The following is a 22,351-nucleotide window of genomic DNA, read 5'->3' on the forward strand; positions in this document are numbered from 1 at the left end:
AAATAAATATCTCATTGTTGAATACTCGAATTCACGATAAATTATCTGTAACACCCATTCCATTGAGTCATCCTTCCCGTTAGACCATCTTTAACGACAATATATTCGCTTGTGTATTGGTCCCAATAAGCCAAGTCTTCGACACATTCCTTAAACGGGCATTCACTTGGGTATACCTAGGTTTAAGTCGGACATGGTTTACCTCTATTAATCAGCGTGCTTTCGGGTGGATTAGTACGGGTTTCTCCCTCATCAGGTATTTAAAATAGACATTTATACTTCGAGAGAGCTCTCTAGCGCAGACCTGGTTAAGACAACGTATGTTACACCCCCCGCTGTTGAATCGCAACATGAAGTTTCAAGCAAAATTCACCTTTCAAAAAATTTTAGGTTTTTTTTGTGAAGTTTAAACCTATTTTAATTGGATTGTGACAATTTTGGTTTTGTTTTAGTGGATTAAACGTGTACTTTTTGTTAAATTTTAACAATTTTAGTAGCATTTTTAAGAAAATACTTGTTTACTAATCAATCCCGTTCAATAAATTCGACATCCTATCGTTCAGCTAAAATACCAATTATAAAATATTGGTCCAAACGTAGCGTAGAAGTGATATTGTAGTGCCTGTTTATGGTAAGAGCCACATGCTAGGAAACATTAATTGACGACGATCAATGTTAGTTGGTGATAGTATTGGCACCAAATCTAGAATTAACTTGACGACGATCAATGTTAGTTGTGGGCTTGACTTAGTATACCAAGTTCAAGTCTGAAAAGACAGATTTACCCCTATTAATCGTCATGTCTTTTCCCATCGGGTATTTAAAATAAGCATTTCTACTTCAAAGGAGCTCTCTAGCGCAAACCCGGTTAAAACAACGTATGCTAGACCTCTTGCTGTCGAATCACGACACGAATTTTCCAACGAAATTCACCTTTAAAAAAAAAAATCTTAAGACTCCCAACAAACTCCTATCATAAGTCATAACCTTGTCAACCCGAGTTACAAGATACCTGACCTCTAAAGATTATAAATCACTAAAAACAAGTGAGGTTGACTTAAAAAGGTCAACTTATATACTTTTCATGTTTGTAATTCATTCTTTGGGATAAAGGAAGCACCAGGAAAGTTTAGCTAAACTACTATTGTCTGTGTATAAGTATAATAATGGTATTGGTCAACAACTTTGTTTATACTATAATATGATACATGATAGTATATATGTGTATTAAAAAGATATACCGTATTGGCATATTGTCATGTGATGTCAACTTTAATTTGGATAACCGAAAGTAATGCAGCTTAAAAAGTGATTACTAACATGATTTATTATAGTTATTATAGACTTTTAGTTAATAAATATATATATATATATATATATATATATATCAAAAGGTGCCAAGTATGCATCAAAGGAAAGGTCAAATAGATACTATAATAACAGAAAAGTAGCAGTTTAACTAACCTGTTGATGTGGTTGGCCCAATTTTAGAGCAGTATTATTGTTACACAGCTATCCAATAATATAGTTAACTGAAAACAGCGGATTTACAAATTAAAAATCGGAAATTACATATAGTTGTTTGTAGAAGAATTGTTATCGTCCGAGACATATTCTTTGTAACCGTAATCAAATACAGAGTATTTATGAGTTTTGTTAGTTAATTTGTGCTTTCAAGTTAATTATTTTATTAGAAGAATTAGCATCGTGCTATAACGAAGTAAATCCATGGTTTGTCCTATGAGTAACCATTCATTTCTACGACATGGGCTTTTAAGTAATGTATTGATTTAATTTTGTACTACATTTTCGGTTAAATAATGTATTTTTGAATTATTTTTTTTTTCCTCCAGAAAACTAAATGTGGGGCAAACGGCGCCCTCTACTTCTACTTCTAACTAAAGGCGAAGAGCCGGCATTGCAAGCAAATAGAGAGCCTCCGCCCGTTTGATCGGTTGCGAGCCAGACAAATCATATAATGTTCATCACTATATAGCACATGATGCAACAATCACAATCACCGTAAAGAATGTTAATGTATAATTGTTACCTCACCGCATAATACGTGCATTAGGCTCGTAAGTTTTTTGAAAGGTGAATTTCGCTAGAAATTTCGTGTCGCGATTCGACAGCGAGAAGTCTAAATTACGTTGTCTTAACCAGGTCCGCGCTAAAGAGCTCTCTCGAAGTAGAAATGTTTATTTTAAATATCCGATGGGGGGAAAACCTCCTACTAATCCGCCCGAAGGCACGACGATTAATAGGAGTAAACCCTAACCCCTCAGACTTAAACCTAGATTTACCCAAGTCAAACCCTCATAAAGGGACTTAATTCCTATGTCATCTCTAAAGTTTGAACACAAGACTTCAGGTTCAGGTAACGGGAATAATCTTCCAACCATTGAATTAAAGCTCAAACACCATTAGGCTAGTAAGTAATATGTGCATTGACAACAAAATAAGCAAATCCCCCATCTATAATTAAGTATAGATGATCATCATAATTAAGCAAATTTTTTTCAAAGCCAATTTTGCTATAAATTTTGTGTCGGGTTCAACCCCCTACATCTATAATTAAGCATCTTTTAACAACAAATGTTCGTTACTTAAATTGTAAGTTTTTCACAAGTTAGTAATTAAATGTCGATTACTGAATTTGAATCCGAAATTTCTAGAGAGGCAAAAAGTCTTCCACCTCTCACTTGAACCACTAGACTAATATATTGACTATAACAATTAAGCATTACCAACATGTTTGTCCCGCCTCTTTATGCTAATCTCAAAAATGCAAAACAAATTTTTTTTATTGAACATTCGAATGGTCAGAACATATTCGTCCCACTTATTGGCCCCTACGTCCTTCGAGCAGGATGACATTCGAATTTCAGGGAACCACGGAGGGAAGAAAACCTCCTATTGATCCGCCAAGTGACACGACGATAAATAAGAATAAATCTTGCCCCCTCAGGATTCGAACTTGGGTTTCCCCAGGCCCAAGACCCTCATGAGAGGACTGACTGAGGTTTTACCTCAATAATTGCAAAACTAATTATCTTACAACATTTTAATTTTAACTTTGAAATAAAAGCGAATGTAGATAATTAAGTGATAGAAAGGGAACACTTAAGAAACAAAAAGTACTCTTATCATTTGGTTATTGTACTTGCGATGCCAAATATCGAATGTACTATACATACGACCACGTAACTCATTCAAGGGAATACTTAATTATGGTCTGATGGTCATTTTGTCAACATAGTTGGTAGCTCTACTCCATTTTCATCACTTCTTATTCAACAAAAATTCGATTTGAAGTCTTGGTTGACCAACTCGTGTCCATCATCACATGATTGTATCGATTAGCTTCTACTTTAACCTGATAACGTAGTTTTTAGCCTCTTTCTTTTGATTTATTGCTTTATTAGCTAGTATTATTTTCTTAGCGCATTACGTACCACGTTGGCACATTATAACTAATTCAATCAAATACTAAAAGGCACAGTTGATACAAAGATATAGTATATACTTTGTATATAACTGTAATTAATTAGCTTCATAACACTGTTCAAAAAAAAATTAGCTTCATAACACAATATGTCGTAATAAAGATGAAATGTGAGTTTTAATAACAATAAAATGAAGAACAAAAAACTTACATGACAATCAAATGGTCCATGGGAACACGGATTTTACATATGTTTTAGATAAGTTTTGTGTTTTTTTAGTCCATGGGAATACATTTGTTTAACGGTCAGCGTAAAACATTTGTCATGCTAGTGAGACGATATCTAAAAAACATAATATTGTGTGTTTTACTACTTGTGATATAAGTCAAATCAATATGGGCCGGATGTCACTCAATATAGTTAACAATAAAATTTTTAAATAATTTCATAAAAAACTTATAAAGTTGTATCTCGATAATTGAATGGTAAATAAAAACTCTGAAAAATTGTTAAAAACTCTTAAAAACTGTTACAGATAGTTAAAAGTCTTTGAAAATTGTTAAAAACATTCAATTTAGTCTTTATCATTACTTTGTACTAGAAGGTTGTCCGCGCGTTGCAGCGGCAACGATTTATAACACGTGAGATGCCGTAACGATAATACAAGTTGTTTAGGTTACTTTCATGAGATGCGGTGACGAGACATTTAATTGTGGTTATCATTTTAGATATAAGTCGAGGATTAGATACAAAAATTAATCATTTCAAATATACTTGTTAGGGTTACTTAGGGGTAGTTTGAGGATATAAAAGAAAATGCTAATTTTCCTCATATAGAGAGGTCAATTTATACTATAAGAGATTATAAATGGTTACCAAATTAACGTTAAAAAGTTTGTATCATGGGTCATTTGCAATCTTAGTTCCGTCAATACGGAAATAAAGACTACTTTTGGTTTATATATCTGATCTATAATTAGTATGCGCAAAATGTATACTACAAGTATTTATAACATATCAAATCTACTTATTATGCAAATCAAATAACAGTAAATAAAGATATAAATAGCTAATTAGTTTAGCAAAGATCATTTATTACTTAGCATGCAAATTCACAATAATAAAATGGGTTTTGCTAAACGAAGCTCTGAGAGCTTTTGTTAAAGTGCATTAATTAGTTGTATACTTACCATAAAATTTAGGGATGTGGACTTTTAATATGAAAATGTATAATTTTTTATACACGTTAAATGAAGCCCTAAGTGCTTTGTTTAACATTTTCCTAATAAAATATAGTAAATAAAGATATAAATAGCTAATTAGTTTAGCAAAGATCATTTATTACTTGCATGCATATACACAATAATAAAATACTCCGTAAAAAACTTCAACTTCACTAAATCTATATGATTGAACATTTTAACCATTACATTTACTACCTGTACAGTATAATTACCACATTTAGTTATAAAATAAGTGTTACTTACAATATAATAAATCATAAACTATTGGAAGGGAATTGAAGTAGCTTTTGTACGTGTAACCACCCTTCACCCATACCCCACAAATCTTGCCTATATATATACTTCAAATCCGGTTTTCCACTTCCATCACAAATCACAATTACACAAACCTTTTAGTTCATTAACCATATATAGTGTACGTATTTGTTCATTAGAAAAAACTACTACCTAGCTAGCTAGCTAGCCAGCCCATTATAACAAAATGGCTCGATCAATCACCTTGGTCATGGTTCTAATCTCTATCATGTCTCTAGCCAATGGGTCTAACCTCTACCCTCAGTTTTATGACCACACTTGTCCACAAGCTAAAAATATCGTAAGGTCTGTTGTTGCGCAAGCTGTTGCGAAAGAGGCCCGTATGGCTGCTTCTTTGCTCAGGCTCCATTTCCACGATTGCTTCGTCAAGGTTTGAAATATATTTTCGGTACTATAGAATGCTATTTTTAAATATGTTACGTGTTAACTAAATGTGACATCAACTATTTATATGTATTGTTAGTTGCTACATTGATTGTAAACCAATTATTTTTGTGATGAAATTATAATCTAGGGGTGTGATGCTTCAATACTACTTGACAATAGTGGAACCATAATTAGCGAGAAAGGATCAGTGCCAAACCGCAACTCAGCTCGTGGTTTTGAAGTCATTGATCAGATAAAAGAGGCACTAGAGAAGGCGTGCCCTCAAACCGTCTCATGTGCAGATGTTATGGCTCTTGCCGCTAGAGACTCAACTGTTCTGGTACCATATATCAGATATAGCAACAATCTTGACATAATTACTCATACAACCTTTAGAGTGTCCATATATACTTTTTTTGTCTAATTAATTATATTGCATGCATATTTTGATGAACTTGTGCAGACTGGTGGGCCAAGCTGGGAAGTTCCATTGGGCAGAAGGGACTCATTAGGTGCAAGCTTGAGTGGTTCTAACCAAAACATTCCTGCTCCTAACAACACTTTTCAGACCATTCTCACCAAATTTAAGCTCAAGGGTCTTGACATTGTTGATTTCGTTACACTTTCTGGTAAGATTTTACTATTTTTTGATGGAAAAAAACTAACATTGTGTTTAAGTTTAAAATATTTTTGGAAATTTGGCTTAACTTTTAATATAATCTTGGAAGTTCAAGAAAATCTTGAAAAGATGATTAAACTTTTCAAAACAGAACAATGAAAACTTTTTTAGTAATTTTTGCTAATTTTAATGAACTCCAGAAAACTGTGTTCAAAAAGATAAAAAATGTTCCTTAATGTCTTTTTGATGTTTTGAAATTTTAGGAAGCCATACCATTGGAAATGCTAGGTGCACTAGTTTCAGGCAAAGGCTATACAACAACACAGGAAACGGGAGGCCCGACTTTTCGTTAGACCAGTCATACGCTGCCAAGCTTCGTCAGAACTGCCCGAGATCTGGTGGTGATCAGAACCTTTTTGTCATGGATCCCCTCTCACCTACAAAGTTCGATAACAATTACTACAAGAACTTAATAGCTTCAAAGGGACTTCTAAGTTCTGATGAAATATTGTTCACACAAAACCAACAAACAATGCAGTATGTGAAGCAGTATGCTGCAAACCAAGAGCTTTTCTTCCAGCAGTTTGCAAAGTCAATGGTTAAAATGGGAAATATTACACCGTTGACCGGTAAAAGTGGTCAAATCAGAAAGATATGCAGGAAAGTCAACAGTTAAAAAGGTGGGGTTGGGGTATATGTCATTATCAAGTTTTAGAAACTATTTGTGCTATGTTGTGCTTTTTCATTTGATTCTATGTTGTTGAACATAATTTGTATTTTTAAGTTGTATTTTATATTTTTATATGATGAAAGTTGTACCCTATGACGGAAACTTATAGTAATACTTTGGAATATAGATTTGTTTTCAAACATTTAGTTGTAAATTTTTAATGAGTGTTAACCTACAATGAGCAGAGTATTTTTCTTTTGATTTGGTCAAGAGAATAAGGAAATGAGTCAAATCCATCCAGGATGTAAGGAGACTCAAGACTCAAGAGTCAAGAGCTATCAACTATCCAATAAACAAACCACAAATTACCCAATTTGGGGCAAAAGTGCCTAACAATTGAATAATTGGTAGATATCTAAAATGTTGTTTACACTATTATTAGAATTTAGAACAGTTTAAAAAAAATGCTTTTTTGGCTTCAAATTTAAGTTAAGATGTAATTATATATGTAGCCGTGAAATGTCGGGTTATACCGGACCCCAACTCGGACCAAAACCGGTTAAAGTCAACAAAAATGAAATCGGGCTTGAACCGGTTTTTACATGGTTTTTCGACTGAAATATCCTACCTAGAAAGTTTGGTAGAAAACTTTTTTTTTTTTTTCCTTTTAAATTGTTAGATAACACATGATCAATTTTGTTGTTTTTATTAATACGAGAGCAAGTACTCGGATGGTGGGGTGATACCTAGGTCATAGAGTATGATAGGTTATAGGGGTGATACCTAGGTCATAGAGTATGATAGGTTATAGGAGTTGATATGTCATAGAGTATGATAGTTAAATGCCTTAGCCGTACGGGCTCCGTCCTCGGATTTAAAAATTTGTCGAAAGTATATCGAATGACATCTCTAATGAAAGAGCATGAAATTTTAAGAACACCCATACAATTTTTATAATTTATTGATTTACGGTTTTTGAGATAAAAGATTTTAAATGAATTGGATGAATAAATGATTTATGAAGGAGAGAGAAAAAAATGATTGGTTGAGATTTGAGGAAAGAGAAAAAGTATTATAGTTATTTTAGATAAATATAGAATAGATAGGAGGGACATTTTGGAAAAGTACTTAAAATCAATATTAAAAATTTCAAATTAAATGTTAAAATTCTAAGAAAAATCTGTTTTATAATACAGTATATAGATATAGATAAAAACCGTTGATAAATGATAGTAAAAAACTAAAAACAAAGTGATAGAAAGAATGTTGTTGAATTTGCGTAGAATTAAGGTAACGAATGTTGATGACTTTATTAGTATGAGTATTACGTACATAAGATACCCAGCCAGCCAACTCCTATTTTCCCGTTATTCCTTCCCTCCCTGTAACCGTAACCGGAAAAGTAATATAAAATAATAAAAATGGCGGCGGCGTCTCCGAAGGTGAACTGGCAATGGGAGAACGCTGTTGCGGGATCTGCCGCCGGTCTTGCCACCGTCATCTTTTCACATCCACTCGACGTCGTCCGTACCAGATTCCAAGGTACTTACTTGCATTATTAATTCTTTTTTTATTTAGATTTTTTAATATAAATTTAAATTACATGAATATATATAGTCAACGATGGTCAAAGTCATCATCTCCCAAACTACAAGAACACTCCTCAGGCTCTCTTCACTATTGCTCGATCAGAGGTTCTCTTTCTTTTGTCTATTTTTTTTTTTTTTAATTTAATATAAGTTATTAGTATTAGAAATCTATGAATGTAGTTTTTAAACGTTTTGGTTTTTCGATACAAAAAGGATTAGAGGTGCAACCTTTTGTTGCCTGTTTGCCTTCTATTTTTTTAAAATAAAAATGTAAACCCTGAACTATTGATATTAGGGAGATTGGAGATTTGAACAGGAGACGTCGTGTTAGAACATTATGACCGACGATTGACGCATAACCACTGGGTTTCCTTTATAGTGAAACTTTTTTTTTTTTTGTATTTTTGCTTGGTAAGTAAGTGTTTCGAGACTTTACTGGTAAATCAGAGAGGAATCTTTATTCAAGCCCCAAGTGTTGGTTTTGAACCCGAGACTCTCTTGAGACGTTTAAGCCGCCTTACCACTAGTTTACCTTTGAGATGTTTAATACTGAAACCGAGGGAGTAATATGTAACACAAAACCAGGCAATGCATTGGAGTTTAGCTGCATCTTTGTTCACTTCAATTTCTTTTTGATCTTTTCCACATATAACATATCTCTTAAGTTGGTTTTATGATGTTTGCTCAGAATTTCATATACTATTAATGGCAAAAAAAATATTTATTTAATCCATATGAAGTTTATGGTTATTATTGTTTTAGGGACTCAGAGGGCTTTATGCTGGATTTTATCCTGCTGTGCTTGGCTCGACTATCTCTTGGGGTTTATACTTTTACTTGTAAGTAGAAAATGTTTTGACTTTCTTTTTGCTATACACTTGATACTCGGTTATGCTAATGATCTACAATAAGACACACGCCTAGTCGCCTGTGGCATTCATTCTGGATATTCTCTTCCTACTTCAAGTTGAAAACACATACTTAAGTTTATCAAATATGTATGTTGAGCTTAAAACTAAAACATTTCTAGCTTTTATATGAGCTGCATATTGTTTGGCCAGTTGTTATTTTCATGATTTTAGTACGGACTTACATAGCCTGCATAAATAGATACCCTTTCGTACCTTTATTAACTAGAGGCTATCTTAGATTCTCGCCTATTCTGCATCAGATTGATGGGGTTGCTTTGATGCATATTCAACCTCTTGACATGGTTTTATCATTTTATTATAGTTATAGCAAAGCTAAACAAAGGTATTTGAGCAATAGAAACGAGCTGACCCCAGGTCTTCACCTTGCTTCAGCTGCAGAAGCAGGAGGTTTGGTGAGTATGTCTGAAACTCTTACATTTTTCATGTTAGGTAGGTTAATTCTGGAAGCCGTCGTTATCCTTATTACCAGCATCTTGATTATTATATATTGTTACTTTTCCAGGTGTGTCTTATTACCAATCCTGTTTGGCTTGTTAAAACAAGATTACAACTTCAGACTCCTGGGCATCAGTCTCGGCCATATTCTGGTTTCCATGGTCTGCTCTACAACTTACATTGAATTACAAACTATGTGCTTTTTAATGAATTAACATTTTCTTTTTCCCTCTAGTGAATCACCCATCTTTATTTTGAAGTTTATTTATAATTATTAATGTTTGGTCAACATTGATGCAAACATAGAAACTTTCTAATTCTGCTAACGATTCACCTAGTCTTAGACTCTTAGTTATTAATTGGATGCAGTTTGATATCGTGTCACCCCAATAAACTAAAATTGAAACATAGTGTCTATATGTATTAATTATCAGTGAAATTATCAGAAGTGCAGTACAAAATCTTATAAGCATTTTCTGAGATGAAATCTTTTGACAATATACCTGCACCTTATGATGCATATAGCCTGCTCTGGTGGTAACAACATAGGCACCCTGAAACATACTCAGTGAGAAATGCTTACGTATTAAGTTAACCAAAGTGGGTGCTCTAGTAGTACAAGACTAAAATACAGATGTACATGGATTTCTGGTCCTATACAAAAAGAACATCTGTGTTAATGTATTAAGGGTTTATGATTATTTATGGAAGGGGCAAGTGGTGACGAATACTATAATTCTGTCAGATAAATATCCCCTTTTTGAATCTCTTTGGTGTCTTCTCTGTTTCTGTTGTAAAAAGTCGATTACATTATTTAACATTAGGCTTGGAAGTTTTACTTATCTAGTTATCTTCCCTCATTATTTATTAAAGCTATATACAACTTCTGAGATCATTTATACTACTCCCGGTATCAAAGTTGATCAATTTCATTTTTAATAAAGATGTCAATACTATCAGCTAAACAACAAACAACAGATCAAAAAGCAGCACAAAAATGAAATGGGTCTTATAACATAGAACGAATGTATGAAATATTGAAGTATTAATTCATAATTGAAAGGTGTTGAAAATATTTGATTTTAATGCTGTTATTTGAATTGATTTCAGATGCATTAAAAACTGTAGTGAAAGATGAAGGATGGAAGGCATTATACAAAGGGCTTGTACCTGGTCTTTATCTGGTTAGATTTGGTATTGTTATTTTTTTCAAGTGTTTCTTATGTATACCGAGAAATTGTTAGTTGGTTAATGCATGAGCATGATCTTTTTTGATGGATGGTTTCATGGTTACTGCTCCATTGAAGAACAAAACAATAAAAAGTTTGATTGTTATGCAGCAAGTAACTCATGGAGCTATTCAGTTTACAGCATATGAGGAGCTTCGTAAAGTTCTAGTCAACTTCAGGTCTGAACGAAGCGTGTTGATTTCTGGTGGTGCTGAGCTCTTGGTAAGTGCATCTGATGAATCATTTCAAACTTAAGGATTATTAGTAATCATTTAATTTTGTGAATTTGGTTATGTATATTTACCCATGCTTAATTTATGTTTTTTTCTTCCTTAACTACTCGTAATCCTGAAAGTCTAAATATATACAAGATAAATGGAAGACATCAATCATATTCATGTGATATGGCGTTTTTAATATTTTCTGTGATTTTCCTGCAGACGACAATTGATTATGCAACTTTAGGAGCTTCTTCTAAATTGGCTGCCATTCTGGTGACATATCCATTCCAGGTAAATGTATTCATGATCTAGTTTACTATATATGCTTACTACATTTCTGATTGTGCTTGTTTCTCCTTTACGTGGTAATGATTTCAGGTTATTCGTGCTCGCTTGCAGGTAAATGAGCCTCTTTATCTCTCTGTGTGCTTTTGATTGTTACTCTAGTTGAAATTTATTTAAAAAGTTATATTTTTGGATCCAGAAAAGTTTCCTAATAATATTTTTTATGTCCACGCTATAGCAACGACCGGGTATTGATGGAGTTCCAAGATATATGGATAGCTGGCATGCCATGAAGAAAACTGCTCGGTGAGTGTGTATTCTATTGAAATACTCATTTGTTTCCTTGGTGAAATAAGGATAAGTAGGCTTATTGGCTCTGTAGTTTGAACTTAATGAAAATTAAAATAACTGCAAGGACATGCTATGATCTTTAGTTCCGTTTCATACCCATTATTTGGCTTGTAGGTTGGAAGGTCTCCGTGGTTTTTACAAAGGCATAACTGCAAATCTTGTGAAAAACCTTCCTTCTGCTTCACTGACTTTCGTTGTGTATGAGACTATTCTTAACACACTACAGTTAAGAAGGGTGAAGGAGTGACACATCTCTAGCCCTCTATAGATCACATTTGCTTCAAAGGATAGTGTTTTATTTGTGAAAATTGTAAATGGAAACGTTGAGAAATGTTATATGTATGATATCACAAGAATACATAAAAGACACAACTTTAGAGCCTAATTAAGCTAGTTTTTGAAAGAAAGACAAGATTTGATCAGAAACTTCTTGAGATTTCTCTTGATGAATAAAATGGTGGCCGTCAAGTATGACAACTTCGATATCAGGTACCAATGCTTTCTGAATATCTCCATCAATGTAAACCTTCGTAAAACTTTCAAATCCAGTATCTTTATCTCCAACAATTAGCTTTGATGGTACTGTTATCTTTGACCCTTGCCATGGCGCTTCCAGCTCCCAGGACCTGCAAATCAGTTTGATTGGTAACAAAAAGAATAGGTAGCAGATGATAAACATTAGATTCATGGAAGGAAGTAGATATTAATTAGAATTACTCTCTAGTCTCTGAAACAAATTGTATCAATAATAACCAACCTTGCTTGGACTTCTATATGAGGTAAGTAGTTAAGTTAGCTGGAATTTAGGTCCCATGGCATGGGTTATGTGAGATACAAGTCAACTTTGTCAATACTTATAATAAGCCAGCTGCCATATCATGTTTTTTTGCCAGGCCAGATTACCTTAGAACTAAAGATTTTGATATTCGGTTACCTTTGATCAGTTTTTATGCCTAGTATTAAAGTTACTTATGTAACCTTTCCTACTTTAATATTTAGGCATGTTTTATGTTCAAATTTGGAAGATACAGTATAAAGGAAAAACCCAAGTATGAAGTCTTACTGGTCCACAGCACGATAATAGTTTAGTCCCCCAGTGAATCCAGACTCTTGAAACTTGTCTGCATATACTTGGAGCTCCTCTTCAGTAATCCACGATGGTAAATGTGAAGGTGTTTCAAGGTAATCAATAATCTCCATTCCGGGAGGTGCTATCAGTATATCGGTCTTATTGAGCGACAAAAACTTCTTGATAACTGTCAGCGAATCGTATTTTGCAAAAGCTCTCTCTGCTCTTCCTGCTTCCTGTATTATTTTGCGTAAGTTCAAACCTGCATAAAGTTTAAGAATAAAAACACATACACACACAGTGAGACTGTGAGAGAAAGAACCTGGAACTGGCACATATAAAAATCATCTCCAAATGATTTGCAGAAATCACTAGGCTTAACGTCTGGGTTTCTAGGAAAGAATGGAACAGAGATAGCAACCATTCCTTTGACTCTTTCTGGTCTGAAAAGACTAAGATGCCAAGCAGCTGTTGCCCCCCAATCATGTCCCACCACAAACACCTGATTCATATATCACCCAAATTCAACCAACGTTGAAACACACACTAAGACACACACACACACACACACACACACTAAGACACATACATACATGTAAGGTTGGAGAGAAAAAAATAGTGTTAGATAGGACCTCCTGTTGATTGAAGTGATCAAGAATGCCAATGAGATCGCCTACTATCTGGAACATAGTGTAGGAAGAAGGGGAGAGTGGGCAGTCAGAGTCACCACAGCCTCGGAGGTCAGGTGCAATCACATGGTAACCATGGCTAGCTAAGTGAGCGATCTGATGACGCCATGAAAACCATGTTTCAGGGAAGCCATGTAGGAGAAGCACGAACGGTCCTTGGCCTTTTTTCTCTGCTACATGCATCCATATTCCATTGGTTTTGATTCTATGGTGATTTACATCACCCATCTTCATCATTAATTCCATCTGTATACCCTGTGAGATCTTTGCTTTAGATCATGATCTTGCTTAGTAAAAGGGGCTAGCTTTCAATTTATTAAAGTTCAGTATTCACACCCTTTAGTTTATTTCCAGCCTAGGGATGAATTAGATTGATTTTGAGTGTAACTATAGATAACATAAATACTTTTTTGGATCTTTATTTAGTCATCAAAGTCCTAGCATCATCATCTTTGATAAAGATTGAAAATGTGTATCCATATTTTTATATATTTCCAAAGCATGCTTGTGATCTATATCTATATCTTTAATCTATCCTATAAACTGTATATGCATATATTACATGAAGAGATAGAACTATACCTCGAGTCTTTCCCAATACTGGCTTTAAATTGGTGCACTTTTAGTTTCAGTTATTGTACCAGCCTGTCTTTCTGTTTCACACTGAAACCCTCAGTTACTTTGCCTATTTTATAGTTAGTCAAAAGTGGCCTCCAAGTTATCAACAGGTGTAGAGACTTTAGATCTTGACTGACTTCTAGATGACAACTTTATTTTATAGTCATGAGAGTTTACCAACTCACAAATATATTGTATGCTATAAGCATGCGTTTGACTTAATTTCAACCACACATTTTTAGTAGTATATAATATAACCATTTTGTTGGTTTACATCCCATATCCGTCTCAACGGGATTCAGTATTATTGTTGTCATTTTACCTTATTTTATTTCAGCTTATTTTAGTTTCGGTGCACGTACTAATGCTCTGATGTTCGGCCAAATAGTTTACTGATATGGGATTTCATCTTTACACAAACTTGAACCATGTAAAGCTCCCCTAAAGGATGGAACATTAATGGGCTTGAATTCCTTGTGTTAAGAGTTTAGAAAATGATTTACAGACACCTCTAGTATCTTATCGCATAATGCATCCGAGTATTAATATATGGGTTTTGTTAAACGAAGCCTTAAGGACTTTTGTTAAGGTGCATTAAATAGTTGTACACTTACCATAAAATTCAGAGGGTCGGCTTAAAGGTACAAACATTTTATGCACTTTAAGAGGGCTTCATTTAGCATTATATGAGTATATGACTTTAGCTTCATTAACCATGTACATAACTTAATACTTATCTCAATTAATAAGAATCTGAAAAGTACACTATTACATCCATGGTGAAATTGAGCATTGTGTTTTCTTTTTTTTTTTTTTTTTTTTTTTTTCTTTTTTCTGTTAATAGCAAACCCACACATCCTATATATAGCTGTTACAAACTAGACTTGAACTCTTAACCACTTGGATAGGGACACCACATATATATAATTTGAGTACTGCTAGCTCGTCTTTAGTATAAATAATAATGCTGCAAGACTGTATCCTACATGGAACTATTGTTGGATAGTAACACCACAGGTCAATATGCAAAAGAAAACCAAGTGTAAGAGTGATACGTATCCTTACCGTTTATATCTATCATCTTGCTTCAAAGTAGAGTATGATTTGTGAAATTGAAATTTGAAACGTCGTAATATATATTACATAAATTGATTTTAGAAAAAAAAACAAAGATAGAGCCGTGTAGCCTAATTAATAGCTAGTTTCTGTAGGAAAGATAATATCTGATCAGAAACTTTTTGAGGTTTCTCTTGTTGGATATAATGGTGGCCTTCTTCAAGTATGACCACTTCAATATCAGGAACTAATGCTTTGTGAAAATATCCCTCAATGTAAGCCTTTATAAAACTTTCGAATCCAATATCTTTGTTCCCGACAATTAACTTTGATGGAACTGTTATCTTTGACCCTTGCCATGGTGCTTCCAGCTCCCAGGATCTGCAATTCAGTATATGTAGTTACAGAAATGTAGGAAGCAGATGATAGACATGTATACTACACTCATCGAACCTGGTATTATTTTTTAAGGTAAATTGCATTTAAACTTAATCGACTTTGGTCTGATTTCTGTTCCAGGTAATCAACTTCGATATGAGCAGTTCTATTAAAGGTCATTTGCCTAAATTAGCTGGTTTTACGTGTCTCATGACAGTCATGCTAGGAGAAAGAAAAAAAGAAGCAAACATGGCCAAAATTTACAGACTAGTTGGGTTAACTTAAGTCTATTTTCTTCAAATAGACTAAATTTAGCTAGCCTCTATGCAAGTAATTAAGTATAAATTCTTATAGCCGTATTTGATGTTTATATTTGGAAGTTAAAGTGTAGGGATAGCTTGAATCTTACAGGTCCATAGCACGATAGTAGTTTAACCCGCCTATGAATCCAGACTTTTGAAATGTGTCTGCATATACTTTTAGTTCCTCTTCAGTAATCCACGATGGTAACACTTCAGGTGCTTCCAAGTAATCAATTATCTCCATGCCGGCAGGTGCTACCATTAAATCGATATTATCGATTAACAAGAACTTTTTCATTACAGTAAGGTGATCGTACTTTGCAAAAGCCCTCTCTGCTCTTCCTGTTTCCTGTATTACTAATTTGCTTCAGTTTGATACTTGTATATAAATTAAAAATCGAAAACAATCACATGCACACATAGTGAGAGTGTGAGAGATAGAACCTGGTATTGAGAAATACAAAAACCATCTCCAAATGATTTAAAGAATTCACTAGGCTTAACATCTGGGTTTCTAGGAAAGAATGGAACAGAGATAGCAACTATTCCTTTGATTCTGTCTGGTCTGAAAAGACTAAGATGCCAAGCAGCTGTTGCACCCCAATCATGTCCCACCACAAACACCTGATTACCCGATATCAACTAACATTAAAACGAAAACTAATAGACAATGAAAATTTATGGATAAGAGATGACCTGTTGCTGATCAAAGTGATCAAGAAGACCGATGAGATCACCAACTACGTGGAACATAGTGTAGGAATTGGGAGAGGGTGGTGAGTCAGATTCGCCATAGCCTCGGAGATCGGGAGCAAGAACATGGTAACCATGGCTAGCCAAGTGAGTGATCTGATGGCGCCATGAAAACCATGTTTCTGGGAAGCCATGTAGGAGAAGCACAAATGGTCCTCCTCCTTCGCTTTTTTTCTCTACTACATGCATATATATTCCGTTGGTTTTGATTCTATGGTGAATTATATCACCTATTTTCTTCACTGATTCCATCTCTTGGCCTTGTGTTAAGGTTTTTTTTAGGACAGGTTTTTGCTTAGAATTTTGATCAAGAAAAGTCTGAATTTGCTTATAATGGTCAACGGAACATTTCCAATACTTTCAAGTTTAGTTATTATTTATGTTTATTATTTTCTTATCTTTATAGCTTCCCTCTCTTTTGTAGTTTTTTCTCTTTATGTTATAACATGTGTTGGATCATTCAGAAAACCCTTAGCTTTTGGAAATAGAGGTCAAGGGTTCGATTCTCATTTCCAATAAAATGGCTAAGCAGTATCTCTATCTTTGGGTAGTGGTAAGACTATTTACATCTTACCTCCACCGTACCTCGTAAAAGACGAGATTGGGTGATTGTTAATTTTTTTTTTTACTATATTATATAGTTCTGGTTCAGATAAAACACTTATTAATTTAAAAAAATAAAACAATCATTTGTTTCAAAACTTAAGATCGTCGTACATCATGAAAATCTTCGTGCATAAATTATATACTTGTGTTTTATGAATTTTCGTGCATCTATATTATCATGATCCAATGGTCAAATTCTTATCATATTTGTTTTCCTTTAATACTTGTTTTACACTAAGTAACCCCTATATTATGCTATACTATCCAGTTCATCATACTTGTTCGGCAGCACATTCTCCTCATTTAACAGTACATTATGGACTCTTTTTCACCACAAACAGTTAATAGCAATGTAGCCTCTTCTCCTTTTTTTGGGTTCATTTACCTCTATATCTTTCTTTGCTTACATTCCGAGGCGTAGTGTCCCACTATCCCAATGGCCACTCCTGCCTCTACTATGATTATAACCTTCCCGGCCACAATCATCCTGTACATGTTGCTTGCCTCCCAACCGAGAACGATTTGGTAAGTAACAGTGTGTTTTCACCTGTTACACTTTTAAGTGTGCTACTGCATCTCTGAATGGCATGTCATCCACGTCCAAATATTGCTTGATAGACGCTACTGAATTAATGAATCTTTCTGGTACGGCGCCAAACAACTTTCGAACAAGTTGTTGCATATTTATAAATGGTCTCTCTATCTTTCATTCTCCACGAGTCAATGATTTAAATTCACTTTTCAAGATCCTTAGTATCATCTTCCTGACTCGGTCAGCCCCAACATAACGAGATTTTTAAAGAGTCTCATACCTTTTTGGCTGCCTTTTTCTTGCAGCCAGTGACAAGATCTCTTCTGATATCAATTAAAAAATAAAGGCCTTGGCTTTTCTGCTCTTCTTTTCATCGACTACCAGTCAGGCAGATGACTAAATCGCATCCCACAGCCCGTGGGCGTCCATAATCGCCTCTTTTTAAATCCTCGAAGTATTGTAGGTTTCTGGTGGTTAATACAGGACAATGAAAAGGAAAGATTTGGAGGGGGAAGGTTTGACGTGTCTTTTAGGGCAGACTTGGGTTCCAATTAGAGATACACCAAGATCACAACAGAAGCTCTGACGTTGGATCAGAAATGTGTAGTTTGCAGGTATAAACACAAATGTATAATCAGAATAGAGAAGATAAAAGTTGAACGCTTGTATTTATTCAAAGAAGCATGACATAATCATCACTGGTATGTTTACAAGCAATTTCGGCGATTTGAAAAGTAAGTGATAATAAAAAACAACATAGCCTGCCTAATCAATGGCTAGTTTCTGTAGGAAAGATAAGATCTGATCAGTAACTTCTTGTGGTTTCTCTTGCTGGATAAAATGGTGGCCTTGGTCGAGTATGACCACTTCAATATCAGGAACTAATGCTTTCTGAACGTCTCCCTCAATGTAAGCCTTTATAAAACTTTCGAATCCAATATCTTTGTTTCCAACAATTAGCTTTGATGCAACGGTTATCTTTGACCCTTGCCATGGTGCTTCCTGCTCCCAGGATCTGCAAATTAGTTTATGTGGTTAGTGAAATGTAGGAAGCAGATGATATACATGTATCCCCTGCTTATAGAACTTGGGTTTTGTTTTTTAAGGAAAATCGCAAAAAAATTGAACCAACTTTGGTCTGAATTCTGTTCCAGTTAACCTACTTCGATATGACTTCTATTTAAGATCATTTGCCTAAGATAGCTGGTCTTATGTTGCCCTTAATTGCTCAACCCGAGTTTGACTGTTTAATGTGTCAAACATTGTATATAGACTTAAGTATGTATTTTTAAGTCTATTATGTAATCGTGTTAAGTTAGAAGGTTCGAATATGTAGTTTATAAACCTAGAACTGCTGTTTAGAAGGTCATGTCGAACATGAAGGTTATATATGTATATATACTAGTCAATAGTCATATGCCCACGTGATGCGGCGGTATAGTGGCGGCGGCGATAGCGGCGTCAGCGGTAGCAAGTAGTGTATGTTATTGATGCAAATGAGGTAACGTAGTTATTTAATAGTTAAATATAGATGCTGTAAATTTATTCCATTAAGGGTATGATAGGTATTTCAAATAGATATTATAGGTTTTTTATGTGAAAATGCTAAATATATATAGTGAACAAAATAGAGGGGGATTTTAGGTTTATCTAACTATTTAGTTGAAAAAATTTGAGGGAACAAATATTTTGTAATGTAGCATATATATATATATATATATAGAGAGAGAGAGAGAGAGGAAAGTTATTTGTAGTACATGTACTTTTTATAGTACATGTGTAACTACATGTGTAACTTAACTTACACACTTCTTCTTTCTTCTTCCTTCCATCTCCGACCACCACCACCACCACCATGAGCATCTCCGACCACCACCATGATCCTCCGGCGACCATCTCCGGCGAGACTTACACATGTGTAACTAACTTACACATGTGTAAGTACAACTTTTTTTTTAGTATTTTAGCGTTTAAAATTTCTAGGTTTTTTCCTTCGCGAGACAACCACCACCAGCCACCATCATCTCCGACCACCCCAGCGACGGCGCCGGCGTCGGCAGCAAGGGCGGAGCCCGTACCGTAGCACACCGCCACCATCTCTTGGATCGCCGCCCATCAAATCCAAAGTGTCCCTTGACGGTTAAGTTTAGAACGGATAAGGGCCTCTGGCCCGTACCGTAAACACCCGAAAACGAACCTGATTCTCGCCGGAAAGTTAACTTACGCATGTGTAAGTTGTACTTACACATGTGTAAGTTTCGCCGGAGATGGTCGCCGTCGCCGGAGTATCATGGTGGTGGTCGGAGATGATCATGGTGGTGGTCGGAGTTGGAAGGAAGAAGGAAGAAGAAGTGTGTAAGTTAAGTTACACATGTTACACATGTACTATAAAAAGTACATGTACTACAAATAACCCACCCCTATATATATATATATAGGGGTGAGAAATTTTAAGACCACCTATTATTTTAGGACCAACTAGGACCAACTAGGACCATTGATTTTTGTACACCATCATCATCTACTACGATATACAAGACTTTTTTGTAAAAACACTAAGACTTTCCGGCGATGGGCCCACCAGAAAATCATGTGTAAGTTACTTACACATGTGTAACTTACACATGTGTAAGTTAACTTGCACATGATTTTTCTGTGAGTCCGTCGCTGGAAAGTCTTAGTGTTTGTACAAAAAAGTCTTGTAACTTACACGTGTAAGTTAACTTACACATGATTTTTCTGTAGGTCCGTCGTTGAAAAGTCTTAGTGTTTTTACAAAAAGTCTTGTATATCGTAGTAGATCATGATGGTAGTGTGTAACTTACGAAAATCAATGGTCCTATTTGTTTTATTATAATACTTATTTTACAATACCCAACCCATATATATATATATATATATATAGGAAAAGGTTCATGTGAGATCCATTTGAATTGGAATAACCATGAGAACTTCTGTATAATAACTTAATGTTCATATGTGTATAGTATATGTGAACATATTCGTTCACATATGAACTATCAAGTTAAACTTATAATTACCTATGTTCTGATGTTCATATGTGAATAGTTCTTACATGAACTTTACACGATATATATATATATATATATATAGATATGGACAATCATAACAGATTGCATCTAATTCAAATCTAGTAAATAAAAGTATTTGGTTATGGGTTGGCAATATGACATCAATGATTCCTGGACAAGATCTTACGTGCCTCATGTCAGTCGTGTTAGATAAAAAAAATAAACAAACATGGTCAAAACTTATGGACTAGTTGGATTATCTTTAGTCAATTTTCTTGAATCAGACTATATTTAGCTAGCCTCTATGCAAGTAATCAAGTATAAACTCTTGTAGGCATGTACTATGTTTAGATTTCGAAATTATAGTGTAGGGATAGCTCGAGTCTTACAGGTCTATAGCACGATAATAGTTTAACCCGCCAATGAATCCAGACTTTTGAAATATGTCTGCATATACTTGAAGTTCCTCTTCAGTAATCCATGATGGTAACACTTCAGGTGCTTCCAAGTAATCAATACTCTCCACGCCGGCAGGTGCTGCCATTAAATCGACATCCATTAACAAGATCTTCTTCATTACGGTAAGGTGATCGTACTTTGCAAAAGACCTCTCTGCTCTTCCTACTTCCTGTATTACTAATTTGCTTTAGTTCAATTGTTGTACATTAATTAGAAATCGAAAACAATCACACATACACACTCATAGTGAGACTGTGAGAGATAGAACCTGGAATTGGGAAATATAAAAATCATCTCCAAATGATTTATAGAATTGAGTGGGCTTGATATCTGGGTTCCTAGGAAAGAAAGGAACCGAAATAGAAATCATTCCTTTGACTCTATCTGGTCTGAAAAGACTAAGATGCCAAGCAGCTGCTGCACCCCAATCATGCCCGACCACAAACACCTGATCATCGGATGTCAACCAACATTAAAAACACAAACTAATTAACTGACAGAAAAAATTTATTGACAAGAGAGGACCTGTTGCTGCTCAAAGTGATCAAGAAGACCAATGAGATCACCTACTATGTGGAACATAGTGTAGGAATTTGGAGAGGGTGGTGAGTCAGATTCGCCATAGCCTCGGAGATCAGGAGCCAGAACATGGTAACCATGGCTAGCCAAGTGAGTGATCTGATGGCGCCATGAAAACCATGTTTCTGGGAAGCCATGTAGGAGAAGCACACATGGTCCTCCTCCTTGGCCCTTTTTCTCTACTACATGCATATATATTCCATTGGTTTTGATTCTATGGTGAATTATATCACCTATTTTCTTCACCGATTCCATCTCTTTTTGCCTTAGTGTTAAGGTTTGTTTTAGGACAGGTTTGTGCTTAGAATACTTTGATCAAGAAAAGGCTGAATTTGCTTATCTTGGTCAAAGGAACATTTCTAATACTTTAAAGTTTAGTTTTTTCATATTAATTTTTTTATTATTATATTTTTTTAGCTTCTCCCACTAGTATAGATTTGGAGTTTGGACTTATTATAAGATACTGGGATACTATATTTAAGGATATATATAATATATTTTTGTTTCTGCTTTCCAAAGTGTTTCCTTCCCTAGGTTGATTTTTGTAACAAGCATAAGTCGCCGGACTCCATGCCG

At 34.7% G+C, this 22,351-nt stretch overlaps 5 protein-coding genes across 6 annotated transcripts; 2 read left to right on the top strand and 3 right to left on the bottom strand.

Moving 5' to 3' along the window:
• Nucleotides 1-5,161: 5,161 nt before the first annotated feature.
• Nucleotides 5,162-6,669, top strand: LOC122579955 (peroxidase 72). The gene is made up of 4 exons (XM_043752222.1): nt 5,162-5,375; nt 5,520-5,711; nt 5,835-6,000; nt 6,254-6,669. The coding sequence occupies exons 1-4, from the start codon at nt 5,172-5,174 to the stop codon at nt 6,664-6,666; spliced, it is 975 nt and encodes a 324-aa protein (XP_043608157.1). The 5' UTR covers nt 5,162-5,171; the 3' UTR covers nt 6,667-6,669.
• A 1,318-nt stretch (nt 6,670-7,987) lies between these two features.
• On the top strand, nt 7,988-12,128 carry LOC122580429 (folate transporter 1, chloroplastic-like). The gene is made up of 11 exons (XM_043752700.1): nt 7,988-8,202; nt 8,278-8,354; nt 9,012-9,088; nt 9,483-9,573; nt 9,684-9,777; nt 10,727-10,800; nt 10,957-11,067; nt 11,286-11,357; nt 11,445-11,465; nt 11,590-11,657; nt 11,817-12,128. Exons 1-11 carry the CDS (start codon nt 8,082-8,084, stop codon nt 11,947-11,949), a joined length of 939 nt encoding a protein of 312 aa, XP_043608635.1. The 5' UTR covers nt 7,988-8,081; the 3' UTR covers nt 11,950-12,128.
• On the bottom strand, nt 11,977-14,209 carry LOC122580428 (epoxide hydrolase A-like). 2 transcript variants are annotated; one of them, XM_043752698.1, is made up of 5 exons: nt 14,043-14,209; nt 13,365-13,715; nt 13,094-13,273; nt 12,766-13,007; nt 11,977-12,328 (listed from the first exon to the last, which is right to left on the bottom strand). In XM_043752698.1, exons 2-5 carry the CDS (start codon nt 13,704-13,706, stop codon nt 12,088-12,090), a joined length of 1,005 nt encoding a protein of 334 aa, XP_043608633.1. In that variant the 5' UTR covers nt 13,707-13,715; nt 14,043-14,209; the 3' UTR covers nt 11,977-12,087. The 2 variants fall into 2 exon arrangements, with proteins under 2 accessions (XP_043608633.1, XP_043608634.1); XM_043752699.1 differs by having other exon boundaries at nt 13,404-13,715; nt 14,043-14,208.
• Nucleotides 14,210-15,160: 951 nt separating this feature from the next.
• LOC122579320 (epoxide hydrolase A-like) lies at nt 15,161-16,929 on the bottom strand. The gene is made up of 4 exons (XM_043751472.1): nt 16,511-16,929; nt 16,259-16,438; nt 15,922-16,163; nt 15,161-15,515 (listed from the first exon to the last, which is right to left on the bottom strand). Exons 1-4 carry the CDS (start codon nt 16,817-16,819, stop codon nt 15,266-15,268), a joined length of 981 nt encoding a protein of 326 aa, XP_043607407.1. The 5' UTR covers nt 16,820-16,929; the 3' UTR covers nt 15,161-15,265.
• Nucleotides 16,930-18,352: 1,423 nt separating this feature from the next.
• Nucleotides 18,353-22,143, bottom strand: LOC122579575 (epoxide hydrolase A-like). Its single transcript, XM_043751764.1, has 4 exons — nt 21,722-22,143; nt 21,465-21,644; nt 21,127-21,365; nt 18,353-18,720 (listed from the first exon to the last, which is right to left on the bottom strand). The coding sequence occupies exons 1-4, from the start codon at nt 22,028-22,030 to the stop codon at nt 18,471-18,473; spliced, it is 978 nt and encodes a 325-aa protein (XP_043607699.1). The 5' UTR covers nt 22,031-22,143; the 3' UTR covers nt 18,353-18,470.
• Between the last annotated feature and the right edge of the window lie 208 nt (nt 22,144-22,351).

This window comes from Erigeron canadensis, chromosome 8 (genome assembly GCF_010389155.1).
Source record: "Erigeron canadensis isolate Cc75 chromosome 8, C_canadensis_v1, whole genome shotgun sequence".
In the NCBI taxonomy this organism is placed as follows: Eukaryota; Viridiplantae; Streptophyta; class Magnoliopsida; order Asterales; family Asteraceae; genus Erigeron; species Erigeron canadensis.

Coding starts and splice junctions, on each gene's coding strand:
- LOC122579955 (XM_043752222.1), top strand. CDS start 5,172: ATGGCTCGATCAATCACCTTGGTCATGGTTCTAATCTCTATCATGTCT. Junction 5,376..5,519: donor TCCACGATTGCTTCGTCAAG/GTTTGAAATATA, acceptor ATTATAATCTAG/GGGTGTGATGCTTCAATACT. Junction 5,712..5,834: donor CTAGAGACTCAACTGTTCTG/GTACCATATATC, acceptor GAACTTGTGCAG/ACTGGTGGGCCAAGCTGGGA.
- LOC122580429 (XM_043752700.1), top strand. CDS start 8,082: ATGGCGGCGGCGTCTCCGAAGGTGAACTGGCAATGGGAGAACGCTGTT. Junction 9,574..9,683: donor CTGCAGAAGCAGGAGGTTTG/GTGAGTATGTCT, acceptor TTACTTTTCCAG/GTGTGTCTTATTACCAATCC. Junction 11,068..11,285: donor CTGGTGGTGCTGAGCTCTTG/GTAAGTGCATCT, acceptor ATTTTCCTGCAG/ACGACAATTGATTATGCAAC.
- LOC122580428 (XM_043752698.1), bottom strand. CDS start 13,706: ATGGAATTAATGATGAAGATGGGTGATGTAAATCACCATAGAATCAAA. Junction 13,274..13,364: donor TTTTCTCTCCAACCTTACAT/GTATGTATGTGT, acceptor TATATGAATCAG/GTGTTTGTGGTGGGACATGA. Junction 12,329..12,765: donor TATTATCGTGCTGTGGACCA/GTAAGACTTCAT, acceptor ACTGATTTGCAG/GTCCTGGGAGCTGGAAGCGC.
- LOC122579320 (XM_043751472.1), bottom strand. CDS start 16,819: ATGGAATCAGTGAAGAAAATAGGTGATATAATTCACCATAGAATCAAA. Junction 16,439..16,510: donor ATCACTTTGATCAGCAACAG/GTCATCTCTTAT, acceptor TCGGGTAATCAG/GTGTTTGTGGTGGGACATGA. Junction 15,516..15,921: donor TACTATCGTGCTATGGACCT/GTAAGATTCAAG, acceptor ACTGAATTGCAG/ATCCTGGGAGCTGGAAGCAC.
- LOC122579575 (XM_043751764.1), bottom strand. CDS start 22,030: ATGGAATCGGTGAAGAAAATAGGTGATATAATTCACCATAGAATCAAA. Junction 21,645..21,721: donor ATCACTTTGAGCAGCAACAG/GTCCTCTCTTGT, acceptor TCCGATGATCAG/GTGTTTGTGGTCGGGCATGA. Junction 18,721..21,126: donor TATTATCGTGCTATAGACCT/GTAAGACTCGAG, acceptor ACTAATTTGCAG/ATCCTGGGAGCAGGAAGCAC.